Source organism: Rhagoletis pomonella, unplaced genomic scaffold (genome assembly GCF_013731165.1).
Source record: "Rhagoletis pomonella isolate Grant_MI unplaced genomic scaffold, Rhpom_1.0 Rhpom_scaffold_00007, whole genome shotgun sequence".
Classification (NCBI taxonomy): Eukaryota; Metazoa; Arthropoda; class Insecta; order Diptera; family Tephritidae; genus Rhagoletis; species Rhagoletis pomonella.
Window position 1 is genome coordinate 28,625,685 of NW_023458561.1, and position 22,603 is coordinate 28,648,287.

General features: G+C 35.0%; 1 protein-coding gene across 1 annotated transcript; it reads right to left on the minus strand.

Annotated features, from left to right (window-relative positions):
- Positions 1-20,821: 20,821 nt before the first annotated feature.
- Positions 20,822-22,603, minus strand: LOC118743772 (the record flags this gene model as incomplete). The annotated part of the gene is made up of 1 exon (XM_036476536.1): positions 20,822-22,603. A coding segment is annotated over exon 1 (1,782 nt), but the record flags the coding sequence as incomplete, so codon positions are not given.

A 22,603-nucleotide genomic window follows, 5' to 3' on the forward strand; every position in this document is an offset into this window, starting at 1 on the left:
CAAATACGATGGCGTAATGCTGGTTATTATTCTAGTTTAACTAAGTTCGACTTTACAAACAGGTGGCAACCCTATTCGTAATATTGTTAAGCTAAAACCTTCTTAAACCTCTTTTGTCTGACACCCTTATGGTGATAGCTATCTATTTCAATTACCTAATTCCTTTATTTCAAGTGAAATTTGATTTTTTAAACAGGTGGGAACTCTCCACATGTAGTTAATACACATTTCGATTGATTCCCACCTCTTAATAATTCATAATAAAAAAATTGGAATCTAATCTTTTAACAATCTAATTTCTTAACAGGTGGCAACTCTTTAAAAAAATAAACCTTCTATTGTTTACAGCTTGAGCTGTTTAATCTGACACTTCATTTTTACATTACTTCAGAAAGTGCAATAAATTAGCAGGTTTTTATTTCTTCTTTTGAAAGCTAAACGCCCCTACTATTTAATAAAATAATAAAGAAATAACCTATTTTTACATATGTATATTTTTTATTCATTCCATTAAAATTTAGCAGTTTTTGAAATTTTGTTTAAAAAAATTGTTTTTATGGAATACCGCAGGGACACCCTGTGTTTAATTTTATTCCAAAATTTTAATTCCTGTAATTCTCTACTATCTGTATGGAAACAAGAAACGTCAAACCAACATTTTATTTCAAAGAATATATTTTTTGACATTTTTTCTTTGAAGAGCTTACGCCTGGCTATGCTTTTATTAAAATTCTTATTACAAAATTTGTCGACTTTGGTGCCTTCCCGGCGGCATATAATTAATTTTTTAAGGAAATGTCTGTGTAATCCTTTGTAGTGGATAAATTGTCTTTACAAAAATACCAAACAAGTTTATATTGCAGATAACCAATTTTTTGATTTATGCCCACTTAGGCGGCACTGTGGCTACGGGGTGAGAGCTTAACATTTTTAGCTTTTCCCGCATGTATTTTTGAACCACCCTAACTGGCATATTGAGCCCTAACTGTCAAAAAAATGTAGACGCTCTAGGAACATTTCTGCATCAAAAAAGAAAATTTTTGAAAAAAATGTGACTTACGACCTTTTGGTGGTTAGGGCTCAATATAATTGTGTCGAGTTTATATAGAGCATTTATTGGCTAGGTTGGTGGTAAGTGTAAAAAGTGACGCACTTCTCAGAATTTTCTTCAATTTAAATAAATTGGTTAACCATGTAGAAAAAGGTAAATGGTACAACAGTTAAAAAAAATATTTAATTAACGGGTGATTTTTTTGAGGTTAGGATTTTCATGCATTAGTATTTGACAGATCACGTGGGATTTCAGACATGGTGTCAAAGAGAAAGATGCTCAGTATGCTTTGACATTTCATCATGAATAGACTTACTAACGAGCAACGCTTGCAAATCATTGAATTTTATTACCAAAATCAGTGTTCGGTTCGAAATGTGTTTCGCGCTTTAAATTTTGTTCAGCGATGAGGCTCATTTCTGGTTGAATGGCTTCGTAAATAAGCAAAATTGCCGCATTTGGAGTGAAGAGCAACCAGAAGCCGTTCAAGAACTGCCCATGCATCCCGAAAAATGCACTGTTTGGTGTGGTTTGTACGCTGGTGGAATCATTGGACCGTATTTTTTCAAAGATGCTGTTGGACGCAACGTTACGGTGAATGGCGATCGCTATCGTTCGATGCTAACAAACTTTTTGTTGCCAAAAATGGAAGAACTGAACTTGGTTGACATGTGGTTTCAACAAGATGGCGCTACATGCCACACAGCTCGCGATTCTATGGCCATTTTGAGGGAAAACTTCGGAGAACAATTCATCTCAAGAAATGGACCGGTAAGTTGGCCACCAAGATCATGCGATTTGACGCCTTTAGACTATTTTTTGTGGGGCTACGTCAAGTCTAAAGTCTACAGAAATAAGCCAGCAACTATTCCAGCTTTGGAAGACAACATTTCCGAAGAAATTCGGGCTATTCCGGCCGAAATGCTCGAAAAAGTTGCCCAAAATTGGACTTTCCGAATGGACCACCTAAGACGCAGCCGCGGTCAACATTTAAATGAAATTATCTTCAAAAAGTAAATGTCATGGACCAATCTAACGTTTCAAATAAAGAACCGATGAGATTTTGCAAATTTTATGCGTTTTTTTTTTAAAAAAAGGTATCAAGCTCTTAAAAAATCACCCGTTACTTAGTTTAATATTCATGCGGCACGCAAACTTCAAACGACTAACACAAATATGCATAATAACTACATACATATGTATATGTGTTAGTATGTACATCAATATGTAAGTATGCCCCATACATATGTAGGCATTTACCCTGTCGGAGCAAAGCGACAGTCGCAAAGATTAACGAATTGAAAAAGTAGTTGAAAATTAATTACTGTGAAACAAATGCTGCAGACGAATATCTGGCGCATTCAATTCTTGTTTTTACTTATCTGAGGTGCACGCTTTTATATTTTTAGCTTCCAGAGAGTCTGGGTTCAAATGCCGTCAGAGGCGAGATTTTCAGTGTCGGATCAATTTACTTTTAAAGTACTAATTCAATTTCCGACAGGGTGCCTATGTGTTTACACGTGTCTATGTAAATTAACTAAATACATGCGCTTTTTGTTCACAGTCTTTCTATTATTTTCTTTAGTACTTATTTATGGTTACTGCATTTTTTTTTTGGTTAAATGTAGAAAGTTAAAAGAGGTTGTAGATTTTGGCTTTGAATGCTTAGTCAGATTATTTATGGGTGCATAGTTGTGTTTGCTGTAAAATTTTAATGCCAGCTTAGGCGCACACTTTGCTTGCAAATAGCGAAACGGAAGTAAGCAAATGGTGGCAGATTTTAATTTTATTTTTTTTTTTGCACCATTTTGTTTAGTTTATAGTTTATACATATTGTTTTCACACAAAATTTTTTAGCATTTCGCAAACTTTTATTTTTCATACCTTTTGTTTACTTTTACATCACTTTCGCATCACAAATGGGGCGTCATTCTTTTTGTATTTATGCCACTGTTTCATTTCGCTTTCAAATTCCACCTTTTACTGGCACCATCACCAATACCAAAATAATTTAGTTGCAAGTGTCCTCAAGCTGTTGTCACACTATGAACTTACATACATACATGTGGAGTATTGGATACAAGTGTATCTATAGACTTACATATGTACATACTTATATGTGTGTAAAAACATGAAGACACACATGCGGTTAGCGATGTTAATTTGCAACAAAGTGTTAAATAATTACGTGCCACCAGCAAGTGTGTGGCCAGACAGTAGGTCGCTTATGAGTTTACGTATAAATTCATTAAAAATTTACCAGCTGCTCACAATGACAAAACATACAACAATTTTGTAATATTTATGTACAAATTTCAAACAAACAAATTTCTGGAATTTATTTTGTATGTACATATGTATCTCTCCATACCAAGTTCCAGTACTCTACCACAAATACTACCTGAGATATGCGGTGTGAAAAATACCGTTTGGACAGGAAGTGCCACGCCCCTCGTGTAATAGAGATAAGTAGGGCTAAGTAACATCGTATTCTTTGATTCATAATTGAGTATTTTTAGGAAATCGAAACAGACAAATGATTGTCTAATTTTCCAAAATCAAAGTAAATACTTGGCGTTCATCTTGTTATGTCTTTTGCTGGCTCTGAACAGCTTATGGCTTTAATGGGAAGATTTTTCATTATAGAAGTACACTTGGATGTTTGCTATTGCCTGCCGACGGACGAAAGCTAGCAAAAAGTTGATGATGATGTCGCTCGGAGCAGAAAACGAACTTGGGTCCTACCAGGTGGAGTTACGCAACTCTAACCACTCCATTTCGGAGGTCGGTTGTTTTATTTTCTATGCTATGCTTGCATTTGTTTACACTGCTTTCATCTACATGCATTAGGGCGGGTCAATTTGTATGGAGAGTTGTTTCGACTATAGGCGTATAGCATAGGAGGATTCTACGTGTAATGCTAAGCAACTTTGCTCAAGAAGCCATTGGTCTAAAATCAATTTGGAGTTTGCAAAATTGCAAAAATAAATTGCTTTTACTAAGCATTTTGCTATAGTGTCATAAAGAGGTGCTTAATTTCGTGTTTTTTGGACTAGATATTAAAGTTTTTCTTAAACCAATCTTTGAAAAAAGTTAAACAGGCAGCATGAGAAATCTGATTATTGCGATTCCATTGAAAAGATTTTTAAAGGCCTGTTAAGTTTAATCTGTTTTGTCATCGGAGGAGAATTTTTTCAAAAAGTTCTTAAAGAAATTATTTTTATGCAAAACGGTTCAATTTTTGGAAGTATTTTCAAATCGGTCCAGCGCACGTAAATATTAATATTTTTCCGAAATATTTTGGTCGACGTCTTGAAATATAATTAATTTTGTAATCCCTACGGAAAAACCGCAACTCTTTTCTGTGATGCAGTCTAATGTACATACCTATGTATACTATACATGTGTTACACGAATTGTATTGAATTTTAGTTCTATGAAAAAAAGTTATCAAGGACAAGTAAAGTATACGTTTTTTTTTATTTTAACACGGAAGCAAATGTGAAAATTTTTGACTATTCGGCCCTCTGGCGGAAGTTTTAAGAAAGAGATAAGTCCATAAATGAATTTCTCCAAATTGATTTTAGACACGTGGTTTCATGGGTAAATTTGCTTAGAATTACACGTAGAATCCTCCTATGCTAAACGCTTACAGTCGCAAAAAAAATTTACCCGCCCTAACATACATATGTATGTAAATTCGCGGAAACAGTTTTAATTGCAAACAATAAAAGACAGGTTACTTCACTTGCCTCGTCTTAGTCTGATTTCTAATATGCGATTACACAGTCCACAGCCTCCAGTACAGTAGATCGCAGTTCCGTCTTCAACTACAGTGTACTTACGAGTACATACCTACATGCTTATGTATTTGCTCTCTGGTAACTGCAGTTACAGTTATCAACTTATGCGAGCAGACATACAAATACATATGTAAATATTCACAAACACAATGTACATACATATAGTACTTGTACTTTTACTTGGACTCCTCCCAGACAGACATAAGCGATTCTTCTTAGTTACTTTATGTACACGCGTCTTTCCTTCTTTCCTTTCATTTTTTGAGTGTAAATTGCCGGAAGCAATTTTACGACTTCATATGAATACAAGTGTGTGTGGAAGCTTATTTCAATATGTCTTTAAGGCCTAGTGCTTTTTTGCCTGCCTCTAAATGTTTACATGTAAAAGTTAGTGCCTCATCTTCATTTAGCCGGGCAGCAATTTGTCAATGTCACACATTTGAATTTTTGCTTTTGTATCGCAAATGCGATTGAGTGTATTGGTATGCCGACAAATTATGCGCGAAAGACAATTTGCTCCACCAATTAGTTGCAGTGTTTGCATTTAAGTTCAAAGCTCATTTGTTTATTAGCGCTTGACGTGTGCAGTTCAATTTTTTTTTTTATTTTTGTTTTGTCGAAAGAAGGTCAATATTGGGAAATTGCAGCATATTCGATGATGATTGGAAAATTAATTACTACCTGGAATTTTTTTTTTAATGTTGATTTTAATTTTATTTTTATTGCTGAGCGTATCATAGCTTGAAGTTTTTTGTGACGTTACTTTGAATTGTTTATAGGTATTTGTTAAATATTCGCCATCACTTGAAGTTAGCCAATGTGTCGAAATGAGCACTTTCTTAATTGATGAAAATAGTTTTGTTATGCCCTTTTTAGTCAATTATAAAGACACTACAAGAAATTTATAGCGCAATTCTGGCAACTTTGTTTCAACGCCCTACTTTTGTTTTTTAATAGATAATTGTCAATTAGCGTTATGCTGTTCGCCTTTTAGAAATACATAGTTTTTTTTTATTAATCAAATTAAATTAAAAGAACATATGTGTATATTTTTTAAGTAATTCATAAAAGAAAATCAAACAAAAAAATTAAAAAAAAAAACAAAAAAATTATTTTTTTTAATTAAAATGTTTTTTTTTTATAAAACGGCTTCAAATTAAATGAAAATTGTTTAATAATAATTTGTTTCTTCTTAAAACAATAAAATCTAAAAATTAAATAAATCAAAAAAGGAAGACAATAGTAGGTACTTAAAATTAAATATTAAAAAAAGTTATTTTTAAAACAAAATCTAAAAATGAAAGAAAATTAAATTAAAAGAAGGATATAAAACAACATCCTAAGAATTACGCAAATGAAATAAAAAATATACGTTTCTGTTTAAAACAATGAAACTAAATGTTAAGCAAAAATCAAATTCATAAAAGATAACCCAATTAAAAAAATAAATAAAATAAATCTAAAAATTAAACAATAAAATCTAAAAATTATAAGAGATTTAAGCTAAACAAAGAAAAAATGTTATGCAAGAGAGGAACAAAATTCCTAAAAATTAACAAAATTTTTTTTATTTTTAAAACAGTAACGTCTGAACATTAAAAAAAATTAAATTGAGAAAGAAAAAACCTTATTTAAAAAATACCTACATAAAAAAGCCGATTTCATGAAAGCAATTTAAGCGGTAAATGTTTTTTTTCTGTAAGTTTCCATATTAAATTCAAACAAAAAATCTCATTCTCACTTAAGTTGCTTTCGTGAAAGTGGCTATAAGTTAACTTATAAATTAAAGGAAATGGAAAATTTATTAAAATTTAATTAAAAAAATATATATACAAAAAATAACAAAAAATTAGCTGCCCGATATTCGAACACGGATCTCCCGAATGGCACGCTTACGCTTTGTTTATTATAGTTTAGTGTTAGTATAACAAAAGTCTTTCGAACAATCTTTCCATTGTCTTTCATTTTTCTTGCGGAAGACTTTTTACTCTTCTCATTTTCGTTGTTGGTGTTTCCGACAGGATAGTAAATAGTATGATGTATTTCGGAAAGATTGTCCGGACGACGGAACTTAGTTGTTTGTCTCCTAACTTTTCGCTGTCAAAAGCCTCATAAATAATCCTTGCAAAGGGAGCCAGAAGCTGCCGCCTTTCCATCCTCTTCAAGGTCGTAGAGACATGTGGGGTTGCCATGCTTATATGCCGGTCACCTTTGGAATCTCCCAGTAATTTCTGAACGAAATATCTACCTAGACTCTAACGATGGCTTCGATGTCCAAATGTGGGAGCGTCATGACTGGTTGGGGATCAAGGAATACCTGATCTGAGCCCTCTCTAGTGAAATGTTCAGATGTCTCATAATTTAGTTAAGGCTTGCACTGTCTAGCTGGTTTGGAAGCGATCACTACAAACTTGCAAATACCTCGGCTAGGAGTCCCTAAGAGTGGATTGAAAATTTTCTCAGCTACATTCGATAAGTACTCCACATCAAACCCATATCTAGGTTGTGGAGCTATCAGTGAAGGTTTAACAATGTGTTAGCAACGGCTTAATATAGAGGTTGAGTCAGTACTCAGCCGCAGGAAACTTAGCTTTAGCTATCTTGTGGCAAAAAAACAAAAAAGTAACGCCTAGAACTCTTTTCTTCACACTAACTAAGCGCCAAAGCAAGAAAAGAGAACTCGCAGCTTTCAGTACAGCTCTTATTCAATCCGGACGTGACGTATTGATTTCTATTTGCCATAACCCTATGATCATATGTACGAACCCATTTTCTTAGCGGAGAATCTGCAACAAGCCTTGGGGCAAAGTTGGCATTATTAAAAGCACCTTCAATCTTTACAAAAATGTCCAAGACAAATTCCTTTTAAGCGATGGCATTACTTAATCTAGCAACCAGTTATTTCAGAAGCGTCTCACAAGATTCCCCTACTTAATTTTGATGCAAAGAAATAGAATATTTTGAAAGCATCCTACGAATTTGCAACTTAACCAGTCACTTTGGGCATTTCAGCAAAAAGAAATCGTGCTAATTTCCTTGAAGCTTTAGGGTCTAATATATTTAGCTTTCTCAACCTCAGGGATGATGTCAGAGACGTAGTAAAAATTGTTTACAAGGTCGCCAACTCAGAGCTCAGTTTTGTGAGAAGAATGGGCAGTATACAATACCGAGCAGGTGATTTAGAGTGTTAAAAGATTCAATAGCATATCCTATGACATCCTTATGCGCCACAATTCTGGCAACAAGCCACTTGTACCTTAAAACTGTGGTTCTCTTACTACCCCCTCTTTTGTCGAGGTAGAGAAATGTCTAACCATTCCCTTATGTCGAGAGAAATGATTATCATAAAAGTATTATCTGTCGCTCAATTTGTGTCAGCAGAACTCTCATTCTCGTCATACATTTTCAAAAGTTTTTGCGTAGTGCTTTCGATAATGAAAGTAACTAAAATGTTTGGAGGTATTTTCGCTTTATTCATCTAAAATTAAAATTAGTGGTTTTGAAAATGTGTTACAAAATATTTATTAACTCGATGCCTCCTTTTATATACTTTTTCGAATATTTTTTTCTAAGAAAGGTTTGAGAAAAATCATAAAACAAATACATTCTTCATGCATTCAATGCCTAGGAAAGCATAAATACAAACTTCCGTTTGAAATATCGGAGTCTTAGGTGAGGCGGCGCTTGAGGGTGAGAGAACCTATCGTAAAACACGTAACATCCGCCAACTTCCGTTTCTTGGTCGGGTGGGCCTCAAACAAACAAAACTACTATTTAATAAATAAAAATTTCATAAAATTAGTTACCACTATTTCAAATGGAAAAATTAGCACCAATTTAAATATCAAAAACCATTTGATATCGTTTTAGGGGCCTGGAAGTAATTTAGCGCCGGAAAAAATATATCTGTCATTATAATTTTTTTCGGTATCTACGCAATTTTATTAGTGAACATAGTTCTTTCCTTACGCTATGAACTGATGAGATATGCTAACTTTTCGCTAACTTTTCCGGAATTTATTATTTTGAATAGTTGCCACTCTTATGTGGTTAAAACCAAAAGACTTAAGCAGCGAACTTGATTTTAATTTAACTCTATCTTCTACAATGCATCTCACAGATCTTGCGGTGTTAATAAACACTTTTTTTATAATAAATAAACTTTTTGTTAAAAACAAAAACTTTACTTTTTAAATTTTGCAATCCCATTTTAAGATTTCTAAAAATTTCTTGGTAACTAATTTTTGAAAGTACTTAGCTGACAAAATGGCAGTAAATTCCCATAAAAAAATACATAATTGTCGAACATACTTTGCACGGAAGAACCTGCGTGCAAAAATTGCCAAAAAATCAACGCGATTTTTCAGCATTTTCAAACATGATTTTTGATATACTAAAATTTAATGGGCTATAAAACTGCATACTTTTAATTATTCTAAAATATCTAAATAGAAAGTTGCAAATTATTATGCAAATTTATTGAATTTTCCTGTGTTTTGCACAAAGTTTAGATATTTGATTTTTAAGTTTTTGGTGTAGTATGAAATATATTTTTATAAAAAATATCGAAAGTAAATTAGAATAGAAAACTTTGCATATATTGCGAAAAATTCAGTGTGCCAATACTTTTGTTCGTCACTGTACGTTCATAAACACATATACATATATAAGTGCGTATCAAACATAGCCCTTAAGGCATAATAAATTAGTAATTTCCACAACAAATCAACTTACCAGCAAAATTATAATCCTCATGACTGCAGGCGAAACAGTTAAATCTCAGCTCAGCAACAAATTAACTCCAAATCCAATTTCGGTTTTATGAATATGTTGAATTGTTTTGCTGATTTAATTTTTTTTTTTTAAGAAAAAAAGAAAATGAATAAATCTTCGTTTAATTACACAGTGCTCGCGGCAAATGGAGAAATTAATGCGAAAGCAAAGAAAAAGTAAATTTTTAATTTAAATAATAGTACACTATTTTCTGTTTGCTTGTAATTAGTATTCGTTTAAAACCTTAATTATTTTTTCATGCAAATATAAATTCGCACTAGCATGAAGAAAGTTTCACAGGGTGTCACACAAATTAAAGCGAATGAATCAAGCAAATGATACAGTGAGTCAAATTATTTAATTTCCCATACACATGCGCACTGAGTGAACTTACAAATAGTAAAAGCGCTACCACAAATAACGAACGCCAAGAATTTAGCGAGCTTAAGTTTTCCAACTGCAAATAGAACACCCCCCAATGTCCTTTTTAGTAGGCGAAAGTCACTTACAAATTTTTCTTCAGTACGTTTACTTATTTGGGGCGAGTAGCCATGCACATATACCCGTACAAATTTTCGTTGGTGTGTAAACGTTTGTTTGCGTCTGATGGCAGTCACTTGAACTTTGTGGGAGGATTTCACGTGCGCGCAACCGAACCGAACAAAGTTATGGTTAATGCTGAACTGAATTTAGCGAAATTAAAATTTCAGTCAGGCGGCGAATGTTACGATGCATTGGTTGCTTCTCTTTTACCATCGCCGACGACGACGACGACGAAGACAACACCACTCGGTCAACGTCAAAAGCGCCAAAAAAGACAGTCACCAAAACAATGTAAAATATATGCAAGCAATCGAAAAGAAACAAAAGAAACCAAAACCAAAATTGTGGCAAAAAGAAGGAGATGAAAGCGCAACAGCGACGAGTTGCGCATGCGCAGCGTCGTAGTTGTAGCAAACGCAGCCGTTGCCGACACTGCCAATGCGTGGCGCTAACTTGGACACGAACTGAGTGAAGTGGAGCTGAACTGTTATTGATTGCTTGTTGGCGGTTGGCGCTCGCTGGGGTGGTCGCTCTGGCGCAGTGCGGAAGAGCAGCATGCCCAAGACGCTTGATGGCAGCCACGGCACTGTGGCCTCTTCAAAATCCAACGGAGGGTTGACGAGTGAGCGCGCTAGCAGTAAAAGTGTTAGCAGTCGCGCCGCTGTAGCGGTCGAGCCCCAACGCTGGTCATGCTGTGCTAGCGTGTTTTTAGATTCAACACATTGCTGTTGCAGATGCGCAGGTTGCGCGCAAAAGCAATTCACCATGACTATGTTTGTTTTGCTAAATGCTACTTATACTTATTCACCACAGTAATGAAACAGCTGTGCTGGCTGTTTAGTGCACTGCTTATTTGAAGGCGGATTTGGTAAATATGCATTTTAGATGCATCGCTGCTGTTGTCACTGTGCTTTGCTTTTTTTTCTTTACTTATCTTTGTTTTTGCATTGCAAGTGTAATATGTTTTGGATATGATTACATAAACGCTGGTTGTTGTTCCATCTTCTACTCACTTCAAAAGCTAATACTACACATTTGTGAAATGTACAATAAAGCTAAGATGTTGGCGAAGTATAAGAAAGGAGTGTATGGTTTATTGCTTACGGAATTTGCTTTAAATGGCGAAATTATTATTCTAAACATATTCTACGAAGGTAAGAAACTTTAAATGCAAGCTTATTAAATTGCAAAAATTGAGCGTTCACAGAAATTGGCTTCACGTCATCTGAGCTAGAATTGCTGCAAAACTATTATAAGTTTCTGCTCCACATTTTATATGTGAAAGCATTTATTAAAGCATTCAGGATCAGTGAGTTGCTGAAAAAAATAAATAATAGTTGACTTCCCGAATTTCATTTTGTCCCAGGATTATGATGCATTCCGTAAACTTGATAATCAAGCTGAAAAGTTAGCTTCCTCATTTAGATGAAAACAAAAGACTTAAGCAGCGAACTTCATATAGATTGCTATCACCCCTATGCTGCAACACTTTCGTATTCGGATTTTGCTACGAATAGTAGAAATGGTATGCTGCAACCCTAATCGTGTTTTCGACCTCCCGAAATTCGTTACAATGATATGCTTGGATAGGAACAAGTAATAAATAGACAGCTCCTTTGCGTAATTTTGTACGAAAAGAATTTTGTTTCAGAAGCGAGATGAAAATTGAACCAAAAGTTGTAAGTTTATGCGTTTATGTTTTCAGGAAATATTAGTGTTGTTTTTTTAAACAGATAAATTTGCCTTTTACACAAGCGTCTACATTTATCCACTACTTTAAATGAACGCACAAAAAATATTGTTTTTTGACCCTTGTCGAAAAATTTTTATTCTCATACACAAAAATTAAAATTGAATTAAATTAAATTAAATGGTACCTCCGAAGTATGCGTTTATAGCGTTTAAGCGGTGTTATAAACTTAAATACTTTATAAGATTTGTATTGATTTTAAATCATTAGATGAGTACCCCTATTGTTTTTATTTTACGAATTGGTAGCAAATGCAAAAGGAGGACTGATATCAAACACGGGTTTGCAAAAGGCGCCAAGGAGTTTCCAAGTTTTTGGGATAAGGCCGGAGCGGAACTAAAAAGCTTAGGACCACCAACGAAAGAAGTAGCAGCTTGGAAATAAGTAAGTTAAACATTAACAAAGCAATAAGATATTAATATTACATTTTTATCAAGTATTCCGCAGACTAAAAATGCTATATAAAACGAAAGTTAAGATCCAATAAGGCAGAGACAAACGCAATTGGTGGTGGACCTAACAAAATGCATATTTTCAATCGAAGCTTCGAAAAAGCTGGTATAATATATATATTAACTGAATTGAGGATCAGTTCTTCAGGCATAGTGGGAGTTATGGCCAGTGTTTCAACAATTCAACCAGAAGCTGACATAGGCGCGTCCATGGTTACTAATACCCAACAGTTCCGCATACCTTTGAGAATTCATTTCTATAGCGCGCTCTTCCGCCGCAGCTATAATTGAAAATGCCATAGAATCCATCATTTTCCTCAAAATATGTAAAATTAATAATTCATTTTCACTTCCATTTCCGTCTTGCAGCCATCTTCGAAAAACAACAAAGCTGCACATGTTTCCGCAGCATGTCGATTTTTCGTTTTTCGCAACGTAGCTATGAATTACGAATTATGAAAATTCGCCTTCTAGCATAAGGCTGTATAACTTTCTTATTAAATAGAGTTCAACCCGGATAACACACAAAGTTTCATACGGGTTTTATAACGATTTACTTGAGCAAAACTGAAGAGCCCCAGAAGTCGGACTTCGTAGTGTAAAATTTTGCTCTATTATTAGTTTATAAATTGTATGGGAGTTTTATAAGGATCTATGAGTTTATAAAACTTTTAAAAGTTTTATAAGGCACTTTATGTATAGCCTTTGCTCTGCCACTGATCACAGTGATTCCTTTTTTTAGACTAAAAAAATAATACAAGAATAAAACTTTCGATAGATCAATATATCTGAACTGATACATTTTTCTTTTTCTGAAAGCTGGCTCTTTATGGGCCATTATCTGTCAGCTATTTGAGAAGGTTGGACGGCCTTGTGTTTCCTGCCCTCAAAGGAGTCCTACGTTAAAAAAAAACCCCAAAGACTTAACAGCGTTCTGGCAATGTTATCAGGTAAATCTTTTTTGTAAGTCACCTTAAGAAATCCTGAAGGGGCTTATACTTCTATGATAAGACTCATAAGCAGCTATGCATCTGTGGTGTAGTGGAGCGGACCCTCAATCAGTAGCTTACCAAACTTCAAAGAACGATTGAAGTGTACTGTACATGAGCTTTGCTCTTCCTTCTTCCTGATTGTGTCCCTTGTGCGCTTGGCGCTGGGCAGGTACTCCTAAAATGAAAATTTATAAGGCAATTTTCACACAAACAAACAAAACTTCCTTTTATTCTGAAAAAATTTAGAGCTGCGGATATTTTGTGTGCTGCAGTAAAGGGATAATAGGCAATAATTTAATTTATTACAAATTTTAATTAATTAAAAAAAAAGGAATTTTAAAAGGACTTACTTTTTCCGGCATTCATCAAATTACTGTACACATTTATTTATTTATTTATTTATTCATTTATTTCGCAGACAATCTTCTTTACTTTTCAATTTTCTATCTTTGTGTTTTATACACTATTCATTTGTTCGCTTCATATACTTTCAGCTGTTTTAATTAAAATGCATGTTGTGCACTTGACGCGATATATCTTTTCCACTTTTTAGGCCCTCCACTTCAGTTTAAGTGAAAGAGTTTACCTACGAACTGAAGTGTCAGTGACAGAAGACAGTATTTTAGTTGCTACAAACATACTCGTACATATATTTTCACTTACAAATTTACGTAGTAGTACTTACGTTTACTCTTACAACGCTGCAACCTAGAAAGGTGTCGCGAAATAAATACATATTTCCATGTGCGCCCTAAATTTGCTTTTAAGGTTGCATTTTTTTTTTTTTTTTTTTTGTTGTGTAGTAATAAGTACCTACTAATACTAACCAATAATTTTAGTGTGCGAGGTATGTGAAATTGGTGCGCCTACAACGAGCTTCTGATGCTATGATTGAGCGAAGTCTTGACATAAACAATTCCCGACCGATAACTACGTACATACATATGTATGCTGTTACAAACAAAATAACATATATACGTGCATAAGTATTTATTTGAATAAAATTTTAAAAAATTGCTGATTTGATTTGTATTGTATTTTGTTTTTTTTTTTTTTCAATGAAAAGCTGGAATGCTCATTACATTACCAATGCGTGAAACATTACCATTTCTATTTAAAGTTATCTCCATAAATATGTATGTAGGTGTCTGCTTATTTGATTTTCGGTGTAAATATTTAGGTATTTCAAAACTGAATTTAGTTATTAACATACAAAGCCAACAAATAGATTACATAATTTATTAAACCAAGATTAGTAAGTTGTGCTTAATTAAGTCGTTATCATATCTCGATGCCGTAAAAAATAAACAATAAAAATTGAGATTCGAAAATTCCAAATTTTTTATTAGTGTAAATATGTAAAGCTTGCATGAAGTGGAGCGACAAATGAAACTTTTGACTTGTTTAAAGCAACAAAGCATAATTTGACATAGCATTGTACGACAGCGGCACCAAATTTAAGATATGTAAGCATGTGCAATTTAAATATATTGGGAACCTCCAACACAACTTGGCGAAATAGCTAAGAGATTTGAATAAACAAACTAAATTTATTTAATTGTATCAATACATACCATTGTTACAAATGCACAATAGTCCAGCGCCCATACCTTCTTCTTCTTCTTCTTTTTTGGCGCTGTAAACACCTAAACGATTTTGGCCGAGTTCAAAACATTGGAAGAGAAGCTCGGTCAAACACTTAGCCAAATGTGTGAGAGCGCACTCCACAGCCAGGTCTAAACTAAATTTTCGAGGAGGGAGTGAGATACATTCGAAAGACCTCTCAATATTCTCCAGCTTTAGGCTACCAGACCAGAAACTTCACTCATTTCACCACCGCCTTTTTGTCCGTATGACCGACCTAAATGAGGTAGAACTGGTTCTACTTCTCGGTGAACGGAAGGGTTCGAATTCGAGCTCTTAATTGGTATGACAACAGACCCATTGGGTTTTAGTGTGCCTCTCTCCTAAGTTGGATGAAGGCAGCCGCTTCAACCTAACCTCAACATCTCGCGCTTGACGGATAACCTCCACCTGGGTAGCTCGAACCGCTGAGATTTCTTTATAAAAATTAAAAACTTTTTACACTAATTTAAAACAATCAATAAACATTCAGAGAAATGGCATTCCATGTCATTGCAGATGCCCTTTTGTTGTCATCCTGCCTAAGCTACTTTATACCTTCCCCATAGTTCAAGTCATGTGCGCAACCGATTGAGACCCATAGAGTCCAAGTAGTTTAAATACTAGCTTCACCAAATCTGGGCAGAATAAGAAAACTGTTGATATGACTACACCTCATTATATAACATATATTCGCAAGGCGAAGATACCTATCGTACATTGTCCAAGAAATACACATGCCATAATTAAAGGTAGCACAGTATGTGAGCCCGAAGCCCTGATTGCCACATAGAGGATGATTATTTCCCTAGCCGACGTCCCGCTGTTGAGCTATCAATCGATTGTTTATTTGATGGGAGCCACGAAGATATGCGTGTTGTCACTAATCCAGTCAGAGTGGAAATTATCCGCTATAGCTTATTGATTTCTGAAGCCTTCTCCTGTACAACCCAGGTCACGAGGACTTCTTAAAATAATATGGTGTCACAAAGTCAGGAAACAGAATAGGGGCACTATCTCTTATTGATTCCTCTATTGAGTAGTAAAGAGCGGTATTTAGTCTACAAAATATCTGATCGATGTCCCTTTCCTCATCAACTACGTACCAAATAGAACTGCCGACATAGGGCCGGGTACCGCCGAGCTTGCTGAATACGCTAAGTGGTATTAAGCGCTTCATTCTAGGCTTATTTAAATGGGTAGCGTTGCGCATTTTCTCTCTGACCGGATCCAATACCACTATCAAAAAGGGAGGTAACTAACTGACCACAATATTGACACTGTTTATCAAGCTTCTAATTGATTCTAGCGGCAATTAATGATCTAGGTTTGTCGATGGCTCGTTAAAAAACTCTTCGGCTAAAGCTAAACTTCTCGATCTAGCGCCTGTGAAGAGTTCTTAATTAGGATTCCATGAGCTAAGAAACACAGCAACATTGCAAGTCGATGCCTGGATGATGAACTGGCAAAGCAAGGAACCCTTAAGGACGTTGCTGCTGTCAGGAGAGACTTAGAGGTCCATTTAAGAATACCGGGACTACTACCGGACAGATGAATTTCGAGGCAGCTCATCGGACACGTGCCGAAAACATCGACTTGGAAAGTCTAAAGGTATTTCTACCTTACAGAAGTCTTTACCAGGAGCAACCCCTTGCGGTGAGACCTTAAAATTCTTCAAAAGCTTATTGCTGCAGATTTCAAATATCGCCATTATGGATCATTAATATCTTGAAAATAATAATAATAAACTAAATAGATTTTACTGGCCGAATAAAAACCAAACAATTGCTATTTCATACAATTTCAGACCAGCAAGTTCAAACGAACGCTTTCTTCTATAAACAAGTTTTGGTGCCTTAAATTTTCCTGTAGGGTATTTACTGAATTTTCCTTGTGCATACGCAGTGAAGATCATGCAGCGCAGGCATTGCCTGCTTCTGTTATTAGCAATACTTTCGTGTGGTTGTTGCATTGCATTTTTGCAATAGTACATCACTGTTGCTCGAACGGTTTCTCTTTTGGTCTTGGCAATTTGTCGGCAAGTACCATTGCTGCTGTACATACATATTTATTGCTATTGCTTTGGAGACTTTTTTATTAACTTAAATTTTATTTATTAGATTGCCGCTTACATTATTTGTTTTCGACTGACTTTCGATTTCCTTGGCTTAATCGATGAATCAAGCGAACGATTTGTCCACCATTTGACTATAGCGAATCGATTTGCTATTTGCGCTGGAACGGTAGCACTTGAGCACATTTTTTTTTAAGTGTTTTTTTTGAAACTCTTTAGCTGCTGCTATTGTCTGTCGCTACTCGGTGCCTTTAACTTGCGAATCTCTGCCTTCTTAGTGGTCCGTCCGCATCAATTTGGCTCAAGTGTACTTTGACCCGCCTCTTTGCCACGCGTTTAATTTTATATGGATTTTTTTTGTAGTTTATTTACCTTTTTTACTTTGCTTCTGACTTAATGTAACTTTAATTGCTTTTTAGGGAATCCCATTAGCAAACTGTCACACGCGATAATACATATAAATTGAGTGTCAGCCATTCATTCTTTGTTTACGTTCATTTATATCAACATTTTCTAATTACTAACTATTCGTTGATGATTTAAACACAGAAGTTAATAAGTAAAAAACGACGAAGTACCAATAAAAGGGGTATTGAATGACACAAGCATCACAAAAAGAAAGCAAATTCTCACACAATTTCAATATATATGGAATGTAGTACTTAAGTACATACCAGGGTTGTTGCGAATATTCGCATTCGCATTCGCAACCGCGGAACTTCCGCATAAATTTTAACATTCGCATTCGCATTCGCAATAATCAATGCGAAGCTTTTGCGAATGCGAATATTGTGCAAGTGCGCTGATAAAACGTATATCTGGCAAACAAAAAATTGTAAACAAAAAAGTGTTGCTACGTTAAGACTGTCCCCTACCTCGACCTTCTTTCGTAATTTAAAGTCAAAGAGTAAGATAATAGTAGGTATTTCCAGCGGAAATGCTCAACGGCTGGCTATAAAGAGAGTCGACTATTTGCGCGTTAAATGATTACCTTTAATTAGGTAAGAATTATGTAACTATCGAGTATAATTTGTCAAAGGTCTGTTGAAAAAATTGGATGCATCGCTAGTTTTTTCCACTTTTTCTTAGAAAAGTGTAATTATAAAACTCTCATAAAACTTATTATTCTTAAGTTCCGTGTTTCCTTTATTAGTCTTTCAGCTCGAAAACAAAAATAGTGAAATAGTATGTTGAAAATTTGCGTTCATTCGCCTCAAAAAAGTATATCAAAATACATTGAGTGCATGGAGTGGAGCAACAAAAGGGATTTGATGGCTTATGGTATCGACGGCGGTGCGTAATTAATTGTGACTGCCTGCAACTAGGAAAAGCCGAGTTCAGCTTACTAATAAAAAAAACTAATTACAAGGTATTCATTATAGGAGAACCTTTCCAAGAAGTTACCCGGGAACTAAGCAAATCTGAGACGTTTATCGTCCGTGATTCCATAATTCAAATTATTATAAAAAACGGAGTACTTTTTTAACAAAATAACAAGATTTTAAACTTAATTCTGCCGGCAGCCACGACTTTCAAAATAGACTTTTCTTCGAAATTTTCTTTCCTAGAAAATAATTTGTTTGCCATATTCATCTATTCATAATCTCGCTATAACCGTACATTTTTCAAACCAGTCACAGAAGACAGGATTAAAAATGAATTACAAAAACTAAAATCGAAAAACGCTGATGGCGCAACAGGTTCTCCAAATTCTAAAACAACAAAAAGAATTGGTGCTCGAAATTGGAACATAACGGTGTTTAAACAACGATCTTGGCATGACGCTAGATTGTGAAGATGAAAGTCATCCAAAGTCGTATCCCCCATCCGACATTTGCAGCCCCGATGCAATTCCCAAAAAGGAATTCTTGCACCGCAATAAAAAAATGAAATATAACTGAAAGTCCTCTCAACTGGTGCAGCGTCAATCGAAAAGAATTTACAATTTCTGTTAAGTTTCAAGTTTTTCAAGTTTGTCACCTCGAGCGAGTAGTTATTTAGTGGCGCAGGTTTGATTTACGACCCGTTAGGAAACAGGCTTTGATCCGAAAAGGCAGCAAAATTACTCTTTCTTAAATACAATGTTCCAATTCTTGAATTGAAATACTAAATAAAAAAATATAATTAAAAAAACTTTTCCATTTTTTATTTACCTAAATCCCCTAATGTACTCACCAAAATTACTTCTTAAAAATATTTGAGATCCACATCAGCCCTACAAATTACTGCAAATGCTAATAGTTAAAGGTTTATGCACTACTAATCTATGCTGTCCTTCAGACTCTTACTAAATACATACATATGTAACATGCGTATCTACGGTGACCATCCGTCCTGTATTATACAGGATAGTCCTCTTTTTTGACCCATTGTCCTAGTAATTTATTTATTTTATACGGGACGCCAAATTTTCTGTATTTCTTTTAATGTCCTGTATTTGTCCCGTATGCGGTGTTTCAACGCCTCAACAGCTCATTTGCTTCTCTTTAAAAAAACATGGTCGAATATACTTACTTTGTATGAAAAAAATGCGTAACACAGTCAACGAAAAACATTGCCAAAAATTATTGTTAAGCCTTAGCAACTTAAAATTGCACTTTATTATACTAAAATTTAACGAATTTTTTAAACAAATTTTACGGGGTAAAAATCTCGAGAAAATTATCCTACAAATTCGTTATGTTACTATAAGGATACTGTTTCAGGGCTAATACATCTAGGATCAATAAAGAAGGCTTTCAGATCTGTAAGCTATTGCGGAAAAAATTTGCAAAACTATTTTTTGTCTTCTCGATAAAAATTCTGTATTTTTTAATTCTGCTTTTTTAAATCTCCTTTTTCAAAATTCTTCTCTTGAAAGTTCTACATTTTGACATTTTATTTCACAAAATTCTACTTTTCGCAATTTCGTCTTTCAAAATTCTGCTTTTGTGGTAGAGAAAATCTTACAAAATTTAACATATTCGCATCCATGGCTTAAATCCATGGTGGAATTGCGCTAGGTGAGGTAATTATAGTGCGAAGAAAAATTTTGACACTGCCTTATTTTAAAATTTGCCTATAAAATTTGGCAGTCGAATGTCAGAAAATAAAGCGAGAAAGCTGTTTTATTACTTCACCTGTTTATTGTGCCATGGCTTAAATCTGCATTTAAGAAAACTATAAAAATTCTTACGGCGTGTTTTTACGATTATCAAAATAAACTTTTATTTTCCATATATACAATTCTCTTCAAAAAAAAACTGTGACTTAACTCATTTCTTTTTTTAATAGTTCTTATAAGCAGCTTATTTTTTGAATTACATGTATTTTCTTTCATTCTGCTCTGCATTTTCCTTTGTGGAAATTTGGGTTTTCGGAAAAATAAGCCCTACTTGTAAATTCCATACGAGATTATAAAATTGAGAATTCATTCTCCCAACAACTACTTTTAGCCGGCGATGCCACCCTTCGCCACTGTTGTGCTGTCTGGAAAAGGTTGCTGTTTCTGATGCATGCTGTCATGCACTGACCAAAACTCAAAAAAATATTTCGCGTCCCAATTATTTCCAGCAACAAAAGTTTTGTCAAACTAATTAAAAAATACTGAATTAAATAATTCTTTATTAAAATATAACGTAAACAATGTTAAATAGGGCCTGTCCTTACTTTGCAAAAGTGCGAACTTTTCAAAGTAATGACATGCCCTCTTTAACATTGTTTACATAATATTTTAATACAGAAATCTGTAATTCACACATTTAATTTTCTTTATTTTTTCTACACAAATTTCCATAACAAAAACCAAACTACTAATGCCCAATCCACAGAGTAGTAAGTACCACGGAAGCTTCATGTCTTCCACGCGAATATTATGGAATTGTTCGCTGCTGCTATTGTCCTTCAAAGAGAGCTTGCCTATTGCCCACATATCTATGAATGTCATAGTGCGCCAATGGTCCACCAGGCCAGTTTCTCTTGTACGCAATATTAGCATATTCAAAGGCTCCTTCAAATACGAATTCTCCGCCAGCGGTATGCTCAGCAATAAACGATCGATAATTTTTAAAGTTGGAGCCAAACAGAATATTTTACGTTCAAATGTTCGCTGTTGCAGTTCGAAAATAGGCCAAAGTGATTCCGGCATAGTATAGGCATATTTTGTGTCATATTCTGCACGATGGCGTTGAAATGTCTCAGTATCCACCAGCTGCGAAATGCCCTCTAATATGTTGTGAAATTCAGAGTCAAGTACATTCTGAGTTGCTTGGAATTCGTAGCGATCAAACATGATTTTCAAATTTGCCCGCCGCATATCATCAAATGTGAGTATTTTCTGCTTAAGAGGCGGACTTGTGAGCAAAGTTTGAAAATAAGCTGAGTACATGTTGTTAACGAATAGACCCAGTAAAAATAGAAAAATGTAAAGCATCTTTAAGCAAAGTATTGGACGTCGCCTAATATGAAAAGTAAGACCGAAAATTCCGCGAAAAATATTTTCATTCAGCAAAATATTGAGCAGATTGAATTCAGCTGACCGCTTATAGAATTTATGCTTTACAAAAGTCTCCAGCAGCGAGAAGAGCAAATCCAGAATCACCAAAATGCCAATAACTTGCGCTGTGACGACCACCGCATATATTTCTGAGTATTCAATTGGTTGCGGACATGGCAACACAATAAACCATTCAATATTCTCCACAGGATATGATGTAAACGGATGAGGGGAGGCTAAGCCCAGAGTGATGGCAACATCCAGTATCCCTTCCCTGGTATAATTAATTATAACCCCCGAATATGTGCTGCTGCCTGGTATAACTGGTTTTAAATACTGCCAACTGATATTGTGCTTCACCGCAAAGGTGGTCATCATGTAACCGAGATAGCCGCTTAAGTGTTGTTGGCCTGCCTCGTCCTCATAGATCATTGTGCGAGGTGCAGTTTGACCAGGCGAAGTCTTGAAAGTTTTCCCCTGCATATTTGCGAGATGGCACAGAAAGAAGCGCTCGGTTTTGTTTAAAAATTCTCGAACCCAATGACCGCTCGGAAATGGATGATATCGGTAGTAGATGTTTTCTGTGTAGAAATTGGAGAAGATCGCAATCACATTCGACATAAGTTTATCATCCAAGTATTTCCGCAAATAAACGAGCAGGTTGGGGATGGGTCTCGCATCTGCGATATGTAAAATAATGCGAGTCTGTCGGCTATATTGCAAGTTGCTGGCCACGACATTGAGAAGCTGGCGATCGGGATGCGCGGACAAACACGTTATAGCGAGTTGTTTGCTGTTGAAACGTTCCTTCAGCTTATCTGCCGGTGCACTGCCCGAGGCGATGAGCAGCGGTACTTTCAACAGCTTCCATAACTTTTTTGATGATGAGATGCAAGTATGGTTTGTTGTTTGTAATAGAAATATGGTCTCGAAAGGCTCCTCAACATAGATTCGATGTATTGTACTGAAGAAAACTGCTTCAGTAGTCAAACTTTGAAAAGCTTCCAAATGCGTTGCGGCATTGCTAGTTAACAAGGAAATTAGCAATAATGGTAGTGTGTACGTCAT